We start from the raw sequence: 15,835 nt of genomic DNA on the forward strand, positions 1-15,835 counted from the left end.
TTGAGAGGCTTGTGGGAAGCCAGTGGTGGCAGTTGGGCTCTGAGGGAATTCCTGAAGAGCTGTGTGGTGTGGTGTGTATGTTCTAAAAATAAAGTTTGTTTCTTTTGACAAGTGGCTCCTGAATTGTGCCCAGCCAGACTGCGGCAAACAAGAAATTAACAATTGTTATTTTTCCTGCATGGAATAAAAACTGGAATCAGGAAAAATTTCTTCAACATCAAACTTCTTCACAAGAGGCAGTCAGGAGTAAGACCAAAGTTTGTTAAAAATTTTTTTGGTTTTACAGAAAGTAAATTTTCTCAGATAAAATTAAGAAGAGATTGCCTGTGTCTACTAATAGGAAAAATTGTCACCATCATATTTTTTGTTGTAACTGAATTGCACCATTGTTTATAAAGAGTCAGTAGTTCAGCTGGAAGTAGTTGCCTAAAACTGACCTTACAAGTTGAAGAAGCAATTCTGAATTTCATATCTTCTCCATAATCTGTAAAAAATTTATCAATTGAGTTTGCTAATATGGAAATATATTGCTATTATAATGTGATGTCATATGTCACTAAATTTTAACAAATAAATTAATAGTATTTGCAGATACTACATTATTAATAATTAGTATACTTATATACAAATATTAATAGATAATTAATATAGCTTTGCTATACTTATTTAATATTTGATTGTTTATCATGTGCTAGTAAAATGCCTGTAGTGTTTACATATACATGAAGCATGAGAGACTTTAACCTTTACAATTTTAATTATTATTATATCACTTTACAATTTTAATTATTATTATATCACTTATTAATTATTATTATATCACTAATTATTATTATATCACTTTTAATTATTATTATATCACTTGATATTAATTTCAATGTTTGCTTTGACTATTTGGTTATAGAAGCTATTGAAAAGTATGACTGATTATTTTGTCACTTATTTTACTTGTTCTAATTAGTTATACATGACAGCAGAATGCATTTCGGTTCATTGTACACAAATAAGTCAAGAGACACAGACTGTTAAAGAAAAAAAACAAAAGGAGTTATCTTTTTTTTGGGGGGGTGGGGTTGTAAAAATTGGTAATAAAAAGCATAAGAATGATTGAAGATACCAGAGTTCCTTCTGGAGCTACTAAACTACTAGGATACTGATTCTATGTTTAAATTCAATGAAGTTTGCTTCACCATGAAAGTCTTTTTCAAAGAATTACATTTGTGCTACTTAAAGAATGAATAATAATAAAAAAAACACTGTTTTTTTCCTTACAATGTTAAACAAAGGATTTTAAGTATGTTTTCTTTTTAATTTCTTACTAATTTAAGGTGAATTTATTAGCACATTTACGAAATATAAGTTAAACTAATATTTTATCATTATTGGAGAACTGTCCTAGTTTTTAAATAAAAGGGTAAACTTTTACTCATAAAAATATAAAGCAAATAAACAATATTTATTTGAATATATAATTAGTTAATTTAATACACATTGTCTCAATATCTTTGCCACTCATTTAAGAATGCAAAACAGAGTCTCCAATTATCAGACTAAGGACATATTTTCCTTGGACAAATTTCTAGGGTTCAGTATAGATCATTGACCTTAAGCAAACAAAAAGATTAGTTGGTTTCATCATTAGCATAATTCTCAGGCAAAAGTCTCCCAGATGAAAACGCTCTCTGAGGTCTAGTACAATAGTTGATTGCAATGAAATGTAGAATAGCATTCACTTGTAATAGCTAAGAAAAAAAAAAAGAGAGAGAGAAAATCTTAGGAGCAAATTGCAGTTGAGTAAGATTCCCCAGCTAGTGCTCTCCACTGACACACCAAGTTGAATGGGTATTCAAGTATCAAGCTACATGCACAAGAGCTAAGGAAGTGAGGTGAAAGACCTTAGTGCCTACTTTTAACATAACAAAATGAAAACATGCTTTGAAGAAAGTAGAAAGCAGAACTACTGTAATAATACCCCTCTTCCAATGCAAACAGCAAACCAAAGAGAAGCTCTTTTGAGGGAGAAAGGGAAAAGAAATCCTTAGTCTTGAAATTCAGTAACAAGCCCACCATGGTGAAACTCAGTGCTGGGCATAGCCTCATGTATCTACTGCCAGGTCAACACCTGCAGAGTTAGCAGCTGGTACTGCGTCAGGCCAGGCAGCAAAGGGACTGCCTGCACTGTCTCTCCCCTAGCCTCCAGCAGCACAGCAGAGAGCAGGAGTCTATTTGGGAAGCAGGGCACAGAAGTTAGTACATGGTTTTGTCTCAGAATCAGTGACAGGCCCACTGTGGTAAAAGGAAGCACTCAGTAGAAACTCAAGTTCCCATCTATTATGCCAGAGTTCATTGACAGAATCTCTAGTTCAGATCCAGCAGCAGAGACCTCTGTACCTGCAATTCAAATCTGAATTTCAGATGTATCAATTCCAGCCTCAGGGTTGGTCTGAGAAATGTGTCTTGCTTGAATAAAATGAAGGCCTGTGTAGGGGTAAAACTGAGTTTGGCAGCAGCCTTGATGGTCCAGGCACTGTCTCTACCACCCATTTCCCAAACTTAGGTAGAACAACCATCACCAGGCTTGTACTCACTGAAAAAGGCTCTGCAAGTGCTCTGCCATCAGGCAGACCTGTACCCCAGTGGGACAGACTCATGTTTTGGCATGTGTGGGCCTAATTGTGCCTTTTAGACCATATGGATCCTTATAACTGTGAGGCTCAGAAATGACCCAACTTAACATCATCCCAGTGGCCAGGTACCTTTATCAACATGACCTCCACTTTGAGTAGCAAAATATGGTGCAATACCCCATTTACTTGGGGTATGACAGACTAGTAAGCACAAGACTTTGCCTTGGAACTTAGTTATAGGCTGGTGACATCTAACTTTGGGCAGATACTAATGATACCTCTGCTTACTATGACAAGTCCTTGCTTCCCCAATGCTGAAGTCTAACACCAGAGAAACACACTGAGGGAAGTGTAGAGTGGAAAGTAAAAGAATTTATTAAAGGATAGCAGAGAAGACTTCCCCTGGAGGAAGAAGGGGATCAGAAAGGTGGAATCCATGGAATGGGGAGGTTTTTATCTCTTTTATATCTAAGGTCTTGTCCTCCTACATTCCTGTCCTTTATCTTGCTTATCCTGCATGTGAGGGGGAATGCAAGTGGGAAGGCCAAAAGGTGGAAAACTGGTGGGCCTATGTGGCAGGGAAGGAATGATCTGGAAGGAAGGGCCTATGATGATTTGATTAGCATCTCCCTATTTGCTGGGAGCTGCTTCATTAACAGTTATTTAGAATGGGCTGGGCCTTGGGGACATTAACATTTCAATCTCCCAGGTGTAGTTCTCAATTCCCAGGCTCAGATCTGACTCCATTTTCTTTATGGACTCCATTTTATTAGACTGGATATCAGACCCGATTTACCTAGCTACACTAAGTACCTAACTTTAAATCTGGCTTCACTAATGGCCCTTATCTCGAGGCCTGCCTGTAAATGGATCTTCTGGAATAACTCCAGTGACATTGTAACATATGCAGCCCCAGTCTATAATATCAGCTTTATATATTCCCGATCTAACCCAAAGTTGTGCTGGTTTTTGTGGGATGTGGATTCAGGGTATGACACAGCTTGACTTTGGTGGCCACAGGTGTGATATAGGACCCTAGGGCTGGTCCATCCATGATGAGTCTGCCTAGAACTGAGAAGAATCCTATGGTGTCTGGCTGAGGCCAAGAACTGTGAATAAGGAATTCAGCCCTACCTACCACTGCCTCAGGGAGAGCTACTTACTCTCATTTCTTTCTGAACAATTTGTCAACAGAGTGTTTGGGACAGATCTTGGTGAGTATTGCCTCTAGTACCAAAATAGTGAAAGCACGCCAAACATAGACTCCTGGACATCGTTTAGTGATAAAATTTTCTTGGAGAAAATAATCAATATTTTTAAAGAATTTATGTAAAAATAGGCATAAATCCAGATTAAGAAGGGTCAAGTATTATTATGCTCAGACAATGTTGTATGCCAACAAGCATCAAGAGCTTTCGGGAAATGATGACCTCACTCAATACTCAAAGTGCCCGAAGTTGGCCAGACAATAATCAATATGGAAGGCTCTCAAACAGAAAATTTTAAATGTGTTTTAAAGAAACTCAGTGAGATTGAAGAAAACACAGAGAAACATTTCAATAATCTAACCGAGAAATGTAATAAAGAGATGGAAGCAACTAAAAAAAAAAAGTCAGATGGAAATTCTTGAACTGAGAAATACACTCAGTGAAATTTTAAAAAAATATGATAAAAAGGCATCAATAGCAGGACAGATCAAAAAGAAAAAAGAAACTTAACGAACTCAAAGGAAGGCTAATGGTATAATACACAGTTAGTGAAGAAATCAGAAAAAAATGAAGAGAAATTTTAAAAACATGAGAACTTTGAAACAATGTTAAAAATATAAATAATCAGGTTACTGGAGCTTAAGAAAAACTTGAGAATGCCAAAAAGTTTATTGAAGGAATAAAAACAAAATTTTCCAAACCTGGAAAAGAGAAAAAATATCCAGTGTTGCAAGATCAAAGACAACTAGTGAAATTTAACTCAACCAGTTTTATCCAAGACACAATCAAGCTCACTGAGGTGAAAGATGAAACATCAATATTACAAGAGAAAAGAAACAAATAAAACATATATGGTTGGCCTAGTTTTACTGATAGCCAACTTCTCAGCAGAAACATTACGGTCCAGAGAGAGTGACATGAGATTTCTAGAATAATGAAGGGGAAAACAAATAATAATCTGTCAACAGAGAATACTGTATCCAGCAAAGCTACTTCACAAATAAAGAGCTAAAGAATTTTCCAAATAATAGCTAAAAGAATGAATATATGTCCACCAGATATTTTCTATAAGAAATGTTAAAGAAGTTTCTTCAGATTGAAAGAAAGAAATGTTAATATGTAAGAAGTAAACATAGGAAGTTACATAACTTATTGGTAAGAGTAATAATATAAATTCAGAAGGCTGTAATATTTAAATGTGGTATATAAACCATTTATATCTTTAAATACCCATTAATATAATTTTTCATTTTTTAATATGAACTTCTAAAAAGTGTATTGAGTGCCTCTTACATACCAGAAACTGTCAATGAGGCTGTTTATGAACAATTTTAAATGTCTAAGGATCCATTACTTCATGGAAGTATTTGCAAAATTTCCAAAGTAAATAAAAATTTTATAGAAACGAATAAGCTAAGTATTTTAAAATGCTTTTATGAATACAATTATTTGTTACCAAGGATTACAGGATGGTAATAAATATTATTTTTATTGGGAATTCAGTAGAAGAAATAACAGCATTTGGGGTATTAAAAATTTTTAAACAAAATATTACTATTGTTGAAGAGTATCTAGTTAACAGCTATCGTGATGCATTGATACTCAAATAATAGTTTCCATGAGTATTTAAGGGTGCAAGTTTCTTTCAAATGATATACTTGAAAAGTTTTAGGTGTGTGAAATGATTAATACTCAAGGATTTTTTTTTTTTTCTGGGCATTAATCCAATGACCAGATGCTCAGCAAAGTTCACACAGGATTGCAAGTGCTATTCCAAATAATCCCTTATTAAGAGTCTTTAATTAGGGCACTGAGAAAAAATATGTATACTTTCAATAGGAAACAACAAAGAATAGTCTGTATTCATGATTATTTGAATTTTCTTTAATTTGATAAATATTCATCAAGTCTAATAGCTGGTGAGTGATCAGTATGTATTGATATTCAGTCTTTAAAAGTTCTAAAGACAGATTCTCATTTACATTTGAGAAAACTGAGTTTCAGATGTTTTGTAACTGGCCCCAAGTTAGAAAGTTAATATGGAATACTACTGGATTCAATTTTAATTCTGGCACATTTTCTTTTTTATTTATCTATCTATGTATTTATTTATTTCTGACAGTGGAATGCATTACAATTATTATTACATATAGAGAACACAATTTTTCATGCCACACTTGCAACCGATCATTCTACAATGAGTTGAAAGAAGGTTTCATGTACTCATTTGATTTCTCTTCTACTGCCTCTAATATAAAGTATCTTTTGTCAATATAAATATTTTCATTTTGCCCTTGCTATTCTGTGTGCTGATAAACTTCACTCTTTTTTCTCTGTTAGGCTACACACTCCTGATTTTGTACTACTGGTCTCTTGTAAAAAAGCCCTGGCTGTGATAATGATAGGTTGATTAAACTTCTAAAGTATTTGGAAAGCCTCTGTATCTCCCACATTTTTTTATCTTGAAATCTAAATTATTATCATAATTTAAGTAGTTGAAAATAAGAAATTTGGGGAAAATTGAAAAGTTTGTTGCTTTAAAATCACACATCATTATTTTGAATGTATCTGCTGGAATCTAAATATACTTTTGATATAACCATCCATTCAAAGAAATTTATAAATAACAGTGTCATTAAAATTCACAAAATTTGCATTACTTATTCTTTGTCCATATTTTCATTTCACTTTCTTCAGAAATTTTTTCATGCAATATAATTTTATACTGTAAAGTCTTTTTTCACACATTTTAATTGGTGCATTATAATTGTACATACTGATGGGATTTGTGTTGTTACATATGTGTTATATGTACACAATGAAACCATAATTTGGCCAATATCACTCCCCACTACTTACCCCCACCCTCTCCAACTCCCACACCTTGGTCCATCTCCTCTAATGATCTCCCCTTGATTTTCATGAGATCCACCTTCATCTTTCTTTTGGTTTTTTTTCCTATCTTCCACATATGAGAGAAAACATAAGACTCAGTGTTCTGAATTTGACTTATTTCACTTAACATAATGATCTTTAGCTCCATCCATTTTTCTACAAATGACATATTATCTTCTCCAGCATTTATTATTTTTTGTATTCTTAATGACTATTTTTCTGATTGGTGCAAAATGAAAGCTCAGTTTTGATTACCATTTCCCTAATTGCTAATGATATTGTATATATTTTATATATTTGTTGGCTATTTGTATTTCTTCTGTTAAGAAGTGTCTGTCTAATTCATTTGCCCATTTATTAATTGACTTATTTGAAATTCTTTGGTCTAAAATTTTTTGCATTCTTTATAAATTCTAGATATGAATCCTCTGTCAGAATAGTAGCTAGCAAAGATCCTATTCTGTACGTTCTCTCTTCACATTCCTAATTGTGCAAAAATTTTTAAATAAATGCCATTCATTCATTAACTCTTGGTATTATTTCCTGAGCTATACAGGTTCTATTAAGAAACTCATTGCCTGTGCCTATATACTGGAGTGTTGACTTTACATTTTCCTCAAAGAGTTGCAAAGCTAATCTAACTCTTAGGTCTTTTATCCTTTTTGAGTTGGTTTTTGTGCAGGGTGAGGGATAAGGGTCTAGTTTCATTCATCTCATCTATATACAGATAACCAGTTGTCCCAACACCATTTGTTTAAAAGTTTGTATTTTCTCCAGTGTTTATTTTTGGCACCTTTGTCAAGGATAAGATGACTGTATCTGTATGGGTTTGATGTCTATTTTTATGCCAGAATCATGCAGTTTTTGTTTCTCTATCTCTGTAATATAATTTGAAGTCAGGTACTGTGTTGCCTCCAATATTTCTTTTTTGGCTTAGAATTGCTTTGATTATTCTGCGTCTTTTATTCTTCCAAATGAATTTTTTAGGATTGTCTTTTCTATTTCTGTGAAGAATGTCATTGGTATTTTGAAGGGAATTGCACTTAATCTGTATATTGCTTTTGGTAGTATGGCCATTTTAACAATATTAATTATGCCTATCTATGAACATGGGAGGTCTTTCCATCTCCTCAGGTCTTCTTCAGTTTCTTTCTTTAATGTTCTACAGTTTGTAGAGGTTTTTCACCTCATTGGTTAGATTTATCTCTATTTTTTAAAGGTTATTATAAATAGGATTGTTTTCCTAATTTCATTCTCAGATGATCCATTGTTGGTATATATGAAAGCTATTTATTTTTATATATATTGATTTTATAACCTGCTACTTTACTAAATTTGTTTATTCTAACAGTCTTTTGGGGTGAAATTCTTTGGATCTTCTACGTATAGGATCACATCATCTACAAATTTTACTTCTTCCCTTTCTATTTTTATCTGATTTATTTTTTTCTTATCTTTCCTAATTGCTCTGGCTAAAATGTCTAGCATTATATTAAACAGTAGTGGTGAAGATGGACATCCTAGAGTGCCCCAGATTCTAAAGGAAATGCTTTCAGTTTTTCCCCATTTACTATAAGGTTGGCTTTGGGCTTTTATATATAGCCTTTATTATATTGAGGTAGGTTTCTTTTACCCTACTTTCTTCAGTGATTTTTAATCATAAATCATAAATCAAAATTTCCATGAATTTTGTCAACTTCTCTGCAGCTATTGAGATGACTAAGTGATTTTTATTCTTAATTCCCTTTATATGGTTAATTGTATTTATTGATTTGGATATAATGAAGCATCCTTGCATTTCAGGAATGAAATCAACTTAGTCATGAAATATAATTTAATAAAATTTTAATTCAGTTTGCTAATAGTTTACTAAGTATTTTTGCACATGTTCATTAAGGAAACTGGCCTATAGTTTTCTTTCCTTGATGTGTTCTTATCTGATTTTGATAAGAACTGGGGATATTGGCTTCATATAATAAATTTGGAAGTGTCCTATCCCTTTCTATTTCATGGAATAATTTGAGGACTATTGGCATTAGTTCTTTATAGATTTGGTAGAATTCAGCTGAGAGTCCATCTGGTCCCTGGTTTTTCTTTGTTGGAAGGCTTTTTATTAATGCTTCTATCTCATTGCCAGTTATTGGTCTGTTTAGATTTTCTTCGTTTTGATTCAGTTTTGATAGATCAGGTTTGTCTAGTAATGCATTCGTTTCTTCTAGGTTTTCAAATTTATTGGAGTATAAATGTTCAAAATAATCCCAAACTATCCACTGTATTTCTGTGATGTCTGTGGGGATTACTCCTTTTTCATCTCTAATTTAATTAATTTTGGTTTTCTCTATTTTTCTTTTAGTTAGTTTGACTAAAGGCTTACCAATTAAATTTTGTTTATCTTTTCAAATAACCAACTCTGTATTTTTTTCCATGATATCATTGATTTCAACTCTGATCTTAATTATTTCTTTCTTCTACTGGATTTTGTATTTTTTTCTTCGTTTTCAATGGCCTTGAAATGCATCATTGGGTTATTTATTGGGGATATTTCTGATTTTCTTATGTAGGCACTCATAGATATGAACTTTCCTTTCAGAACTGCCTTCAAAGTGTCCTGGAAGTTCTGATACGTTGTATCACTATTCTCATTTGAGTCTATTTTTTTTTAATTTCCCCCTTGATTTGTTTTATTATCCATTCATCATTCAAAATCTATTGTTCAATCTCCATATGTTTATATAGTTTCTGGAGCATTTTGTCATGTTGATTTTTAATTTCATTCTATTATGAACTTATAAAATGCAAGGAATTTGTATTTTCTTAGAGTTGTTTTGTGACATAAAATAAGGTCTCTTTTGAAGAAGGTTTCGTGAACAACTGACAAAAGAAGTGTATTCATCTGTGATTGAATGAAATATTCTATAGATATCTATTAAGTCGATTTGACTTGTATAATTTTTCATATCTAAAGAGTCTTTACTGTTTTGACCTATTTAATGGTAAGAGTTATATTAAAATCATTCAATATTATTGTAGTGGGTTCTATCTGAGACCTCCATTTGGATAGTGTCTCTTTTTTTGTAATTAATTTCACCCACGTTTGAGGCATAAATATTTATTGTTATATCTTTTTGATTATTTCCTTAGCAGTATGAAGTGACTTCCTTTGTCTTATCTGATTGATTTTGGTTTTAAGTCTGAGATGAGAGTGGGTTCTCCTGCTTGTTTGGGGGTTCCAATCACATTGTGTAACAATTTCTATACTTTCTGTTTCAGCCTGTGACTATCTTTGCCTGTTAAATGCATGTCTTGCAAACAACATATATTTGGGTCTTGTTTTTTAGCCCATTCTGCTGGCTTATGTCTTGGTTGACTGTTATTTTCTTTCAGGAATTGGAACACATCATCACAAGCCTTATTAGCTTTTAGAGTTTGTGCTAAGAAGTTGTAAATGATTCTTATAGGCTTGCCTCTAAATGTGACCTGATATTTTTGTCTTGACGCTTTTGAAATTGTATACTTTTTCAGTGTGTTACGCATTTTAATTATAATGTGTCACGGAAAGGTTTTTTTGATCTTGTATTTTAGGAGTTCTGAATACCTCCTGTATCTAAATGTTCATTTCATTCTCAAGTATTGGGAAAAATTTTTGTTATTATTCCCCTAAAGTCATCAATTCTTGTAGTCTATATCTTACAACCTGCCTCAATTCCAATAATTCTTGAACTTTGTCTCTTAATTTTGTCTCAGAGTTCTCATATATTCTAATTATAATTATTTATTTCCTTTTCTTTAATGTTTTTTTTTAAATTTTTTATTGTTGGCTGTTCAAAACATTACATAGTTCTTTTTTTTTTTTTTTTTTTTTTTTTTTTTTTTTTTTTCCAATTTTGGCAATTTATTTCTCCATATTTCAATTTATTAATCAATAAAAATGAAAATTAATAGCTGCACGGCTAGGAAGATTATGAGAGGTACACAGGGAATATATGAAATACATTGTCAACTATAAATTATATGAATGTAAAGACATGAATAGTTATAAAATCAGCTGAGGAGGGCATGGGGGTCAGTATAACTTTCCTGAGTTTATGGGATATTATTGGTTTACTTAGGGCAACTAGGTGAGTATCTCTTTGGGTTTCATCTCCAATAGGGTCCACTTTGCTACTTTCCTAGGAAATGAGCTGCACCTCTTTACCCTAACCTATTTCATCTATACTTGTTGCTAGGAGACCAGGTTAGATAATGCTTAGCTTAGTGTAACTCACTGCCATGGCAGAAAATCAAATCATATTTGAAATGTGACATTGTGGCAGTCACATTTCATCCCAGTTTTTAGCAAGACCAGAGAAAAGGGGTTAAAAGCTGTAGGTGTTCTTTAGGCCTAGGTTTACTAAATATGTTGCCAACTCTTTCTGTTCTAGGCTAGCTTTCTTTTACCACTCTTTCACACTCACATGTGTCAAGGTGACTTTCCACTGTTCATCAAGTAAGTATGATGAGGGAATGCAAAAATATTATAATAGACTGGGGAACAATGAATTTGGAAGGAAAACCTGTTGCCATAATAACTAGAAAGATTTTTTTTAAAAAATTAAGTTTAGGTATAAATACTATTTGCTCTCATACCCTCTTGCTGTTTTTACAGGTATTCCACAACTATAAAATGTGGGGGGGAGGGAGGACAGCAGAGGAAAGCGGGAAGGCTGGGATGGGCAGTGGATTATGTAAGAATGATTGTTTCCTTTACCACTACTAGCTGCCTGAAGCATAATTTCCCTTCACAGCCTTGGTAAGAGCAGCTGGGGATAATGAACAGTGGTTAAAGATGCTTTGTTTTACACCCAGCAAAAAGGATCATTATCACCTCAACCATTTTTTTTTTTCACCAAGCCTGTGGAAGGGCTCCTGCTGCTATTGATAATCATGGTAACCCTCAGGGTAGCAGGGGCAAAGGGTGGGTAATTCACCAGAAAATGATAATTCACTGATTTGGATTATGTGCACCACTGCTCCTCTCCATTCATGTGCTTAATTAAGAGCTGACTAGTACAAAATAAATGAAACTGCAATTCTTCACAGGAACTATCTGGGGAGCATCAGAAATTTTGCAGGGAGGAAGGGTATGCTCCAGTAAAACTCCTTAATTTCCATCTCCCCATTATATTTTTATTGTGGAGCTGGGGCTGGGTTCACATCACATCTGATTCTTAAGGAGACAAAAGGCTTATGAGTGCAATAGACTTCTTGCTGAAATGATGATACAAGGGAAGTGGCATAGCTTCACTTTCATTTTATCAAGGAGAAATAAAAGCAAGTAGCTGTGATTAGGACAATAGTTTGTCTAGGGCACAACTCCAATCATATCAGGAAAACCCCAGTAGGAATGCAGAGGTAGAGTTGGCTCAACCTTATGCATTACATCATGTTTCACATCATTCAAAAGTTTTTGTAAAAGTCTCTATGGTGACCAGCTGGTTGACTGCCTGGGAGTCATTTCCATTTGTTCAGTTCCCGAGGGGAGAGAAAATGGAATTGCTTTCTTATAGTTCAATTAGGCAAATCTGGATGGAGGGCATTGAGCTTAGTCCACAAAGGGTGCCAAAATCCACAATGCTTTTCAAAAAACACATGGAAAGTTACAGCAAAAAGGCAGAGCCCCGGATTTCTCAAACTGATGCTTATCACATCCCTCCCCACGGCAACATAGCTGCCAGGACACACTCACTGAACAGTTAAAACAGGTGAAGAGAAATCATTTGTGGGGTTTTCCATTATCCTTTTGTTTAACTCAAAAACTTAAAAATAAGACTGTAAACTAAAGGTTTATTTTAAATTACCTAAATCCCTTAGTATTGAGGGGATTAACAATAGTAGCCTCATTATTTTGACATTCATATTCCAAACTCAACTGTTCAGAAAGATGTAAACCTACAGTTTCCAACAACTCCTAACTAAAGAAAGACAATAATAAAGCAGGTATGGTGGCGCATGCCTGTAATCCCAGTGACTCAGGAGAACGAGGCAGAAGAATTCAAGTTCAAGGCCAGCCTGGGCAACTCAGCAAGAAACTGTTTCAAAATAAAAAGGGCTGGGGGCTTAGCTCAGTGGTAGAGCACCCCTGCATTCAATTCCAGTACCTAAAAGAAAGAGAAAAAAGGGCAACAATAAAAGTTATGTGCACAGGAAGATTAAAGAGCAGGAATGTCAATCAGTTATATAGATAGAAGTCTTTCTGAGACTGAAGTAGTATTTCCTGTCCATGTTTCAGGAACAAAATGTTTCTTTTGGGAGTTAAAAAAATCTCTAGCATTCAATTGGACATCTGAATTTTGGGTTAGTTTAATGCAATCAGTTGGAGAAAGAGGCCTGAGGAGGAGGCCCTCAGAGTTAGAACTAAAGACTGAGTACAAATATACTTGAGGCCTAAACTTGAATAGCAATGGGAAAACTTGGAAGACAATCACTTAGTAACAACTCTGGCAGATCAACTCAGGCAGGTCAACTCTATCCTGGCGCCCTTGTACTGAGGTCCCAAGGAAGAATGGGCACATAAGTGAGAGGCTGATACAGCTAGAGCTATGTGACTTAGGTAGTCACTCACAAGAATGGAGGCAGAAGCTCTTAACATCATCTTGTAGATAATGGACATGGCTCCACCTTTACAGGCAGCAGAGCTAAGTAAATCCCTAATGATTTCAGGTTAGGAAGGATCTTGACTCATTTAACTCATAGTAGAAGCTGTATGTTCTACTAAACTATGTACAGCATAGATCCAAAAGGCTTGGATGCTTAAAGAGAGTGGCAGAACACATGGTCTTCAAAGATCTGCTTCTCTCTTGCTGGGAAGGTCTTGTCACAAATTGGACAATTCAAACAAAGGGTCTGCATTTGCTGCTGCTCCAAGGTGTGATCACAGATTTCATCAGCAAAGTCTGATTTGCAGGTGAAGCATTTCTTGATGGAGAGCAGGCTAGGGGCAGAACTTTCTTGAATACCAGAATATGGGTTTCCATAGACAAGACCTGGATTTTGTCCAGCACCTCCTTGATCTGAAGTAGGCACTTGACATGGCAAAGAGTCAAAATCCAGACCCATGTAACTCAGCAATCTGCTGTTCTCTTTCTTTAAGAGATCATTTTCTCTTTCCATTCTCTCTTTCTCTCTCAGCAGAACATCACATATAATCTTGTTCTCACTCAGTCTTCTTGACAGGTCAAAATTCTCATCCATTAACTCCTGTTGTTTCTTCGCTGCAGTAGTTTCTTTCTGCTTCATATCCTCCACTATCTGCTGGAGCTTCTTCTGTTGCTCCCTCTGTTCAGTCAAACTGAAAAAGAGTTGGTCATTTTCCTTTTTCAGATGTTCCAACTGTTCTGCTTTATCTTGATCTCCCTGAACAAGCTTTTCCATTTCCTTCTCTTGAGTTGACAGCTGGGCCTGAAGCTGATCCACTCTGATTCCCATCTTCTCATTTTCTGAGGACACTTTCTGGTTATGTTCTTTCAGTTGAAGCAGCTCAGTTTCCCAACAGGTTTTCTGCTCTTTCACTTTCTGTTCCAATTTCTTATTGATACTCTGTAGAGTCTCCAGCTCCTCCTGCTTCCTTTGGAGCTCAGCCTGCATGCTTGAGTTCTGCTTCTGGAGGCTGGCACAGCTGTCCTTCAGTTCCTGGTTTTCTTTGCAAAGCTCCTCGTTGTGCTGTTCAATCTCTTCTACCTTTCCCTTAGTAGTAACAACCAGGATGTCCTCCTCACTTTCTGGACGGAACTGGAAAGGGATACTTGCTCCCCGGACCACACCATCCTGATCCACATAACAGAACTGGTAATACTCATCATCCTTAGGCAGGTAATAAGCTTTAAATTGGACTTCCTGCTGTTTGGCTGATTTGTTGTTTATGTCACTAGGCAAAGCAACCCACATGAAGGTATAATATTCACGGGTTGTCTTCCATCCCACTCTAAAGATGCCAATCCAGTCCTTTCGACGGGGGATGAAATGCTCGGCGAAGGTATAATAGCATGTGATGTCCCCTCCAGGGACATAGAACTTCTCCACACTATTAAAGATGACCTGAGAGAAATGACAACGATCGAGCAAGACAGCTGATGTGGGGGGATCTTCTATTGTTTTTTCCATGATGGGTGTCCTTAGGAGGTGGCGTGAGGTGAAAGCTGAAATAGGCCGCACCTCTACCGTCCAAGTCCTTTCTCGGCGCTGGAAGTCTGAGTCTGGGGAACCCGAGGGCCCAGCGGCCCCCTTTCACTTCAGGGACTCACCAGGGCAGCAGCCAGCAGCCGCGCAACAGCAACAGGGCAGGGAAAGGGCTACATAGTTCTTGATATATCATATTTCACACTTTGATTCAAGTGGGTTATGAGCTCCCATTTTTACCCCATATACAGATTGCAGAATTACATCAGTTACACATCCATTGATTTACATATTGCCATACTAGTGTCTGTTGTGTTCTGCTGCCTTTCCTATCCTCTACTATCCCCCCTCCCCTCCCCTCCCCTCCCCTCTTCTCTCTCTGCCCCCTCTACTGACATTAATTTGTCCCCCTTGTATTATTTTTCCCTTTCTCCTCACTTCCTCTTGTGTGTACTTTTGTATAACTCTGAGGGTCTCCTTCCATTTCCATGCAATTTCCCTTCTCTTTCCCTTTCCCTCCCACCTCTCATCCCTGTTTAATGTTAATCTTCTTCTCATGTTCTTCGACCCTACTCTGTTCTTAGTTACTCTCCTTATATCAAAGAAGACATTTGGCATTTGTTTTTTAGGGATTGGCTAGCTTCACTTAGCATAATCTGCTCTAATGCCATCCATTTCCCTGTAAATTCTATGATTTTGTCATTTTTTAATGCAGAGTAATACTCCATTGTGTATAAATGCCACATTTTTTTTTTATCCATTCATCTATTGAAGGGCATCTAGGTTGGTTCCACAGTATTGCTATTGTGAATTGTGCTGCTATGAACATCGATGTAGCAGTGTCCCTGTAGCATGCTCTTTTTAGGTCTTTAGGGAATAGACCGAGAAGGGGAATAGCTGGGTCAAATGGTGGCTCCATTCCCAGCTTTCCAAGAAATCTCCATACTGCTT

The 15,835-nt window shown here is 35.6% G+C and overlaps 1 protein-coding gene across 1 annotated transcript; it reads right to left on the minus strand.

Annotated features, from left to right (window-relative positions):
• Nucleotides 1-12,005: 12,005 nt before the first annotated feature.
• On the minus strand, nt 12,006-15,050 carry LOC124075577 (calcium-binding and coiled-coil domain-containing protein 2). The gene is made up of 2 exons (XM_046419091.2): nt 15,010-15,050; nt 12,006-14,879 (listed from the first exon to the last, which is right to left on the minus strand). The coding sequence occupies exon 2, from the start codon at nt 14,867-14,869 to the stop codon at nt 13,520-13,522; it is 1,350 nt and encodes a 449-aa protein (XP_046275047.1). The 5' UTR covers nt 14,870-14,879; nt 15,010-15,050; the 3' UTR covers nt 12,006-13,519.
• Between the last annotated feature and the right edge of the window lie 785 nt (nt 15,051-15,835).

The sequence above is a fragment of the Marmota monax genome, unplaced genomic scaffold, assembly GCF_021218885.2.
Source record: "Marmota monax isolate L192 unplaced genomic scaffold, Marmota_monax_Labrador192_F-V1.1 WCK01_AAM20220418_F8-fsc00113, whole genome shotgun sequence".
NCBI lineage: Eukaryota > Metazoa > Chordata > Mammalia > Rodentia > Sciuridae > Marmota > Marmota monax.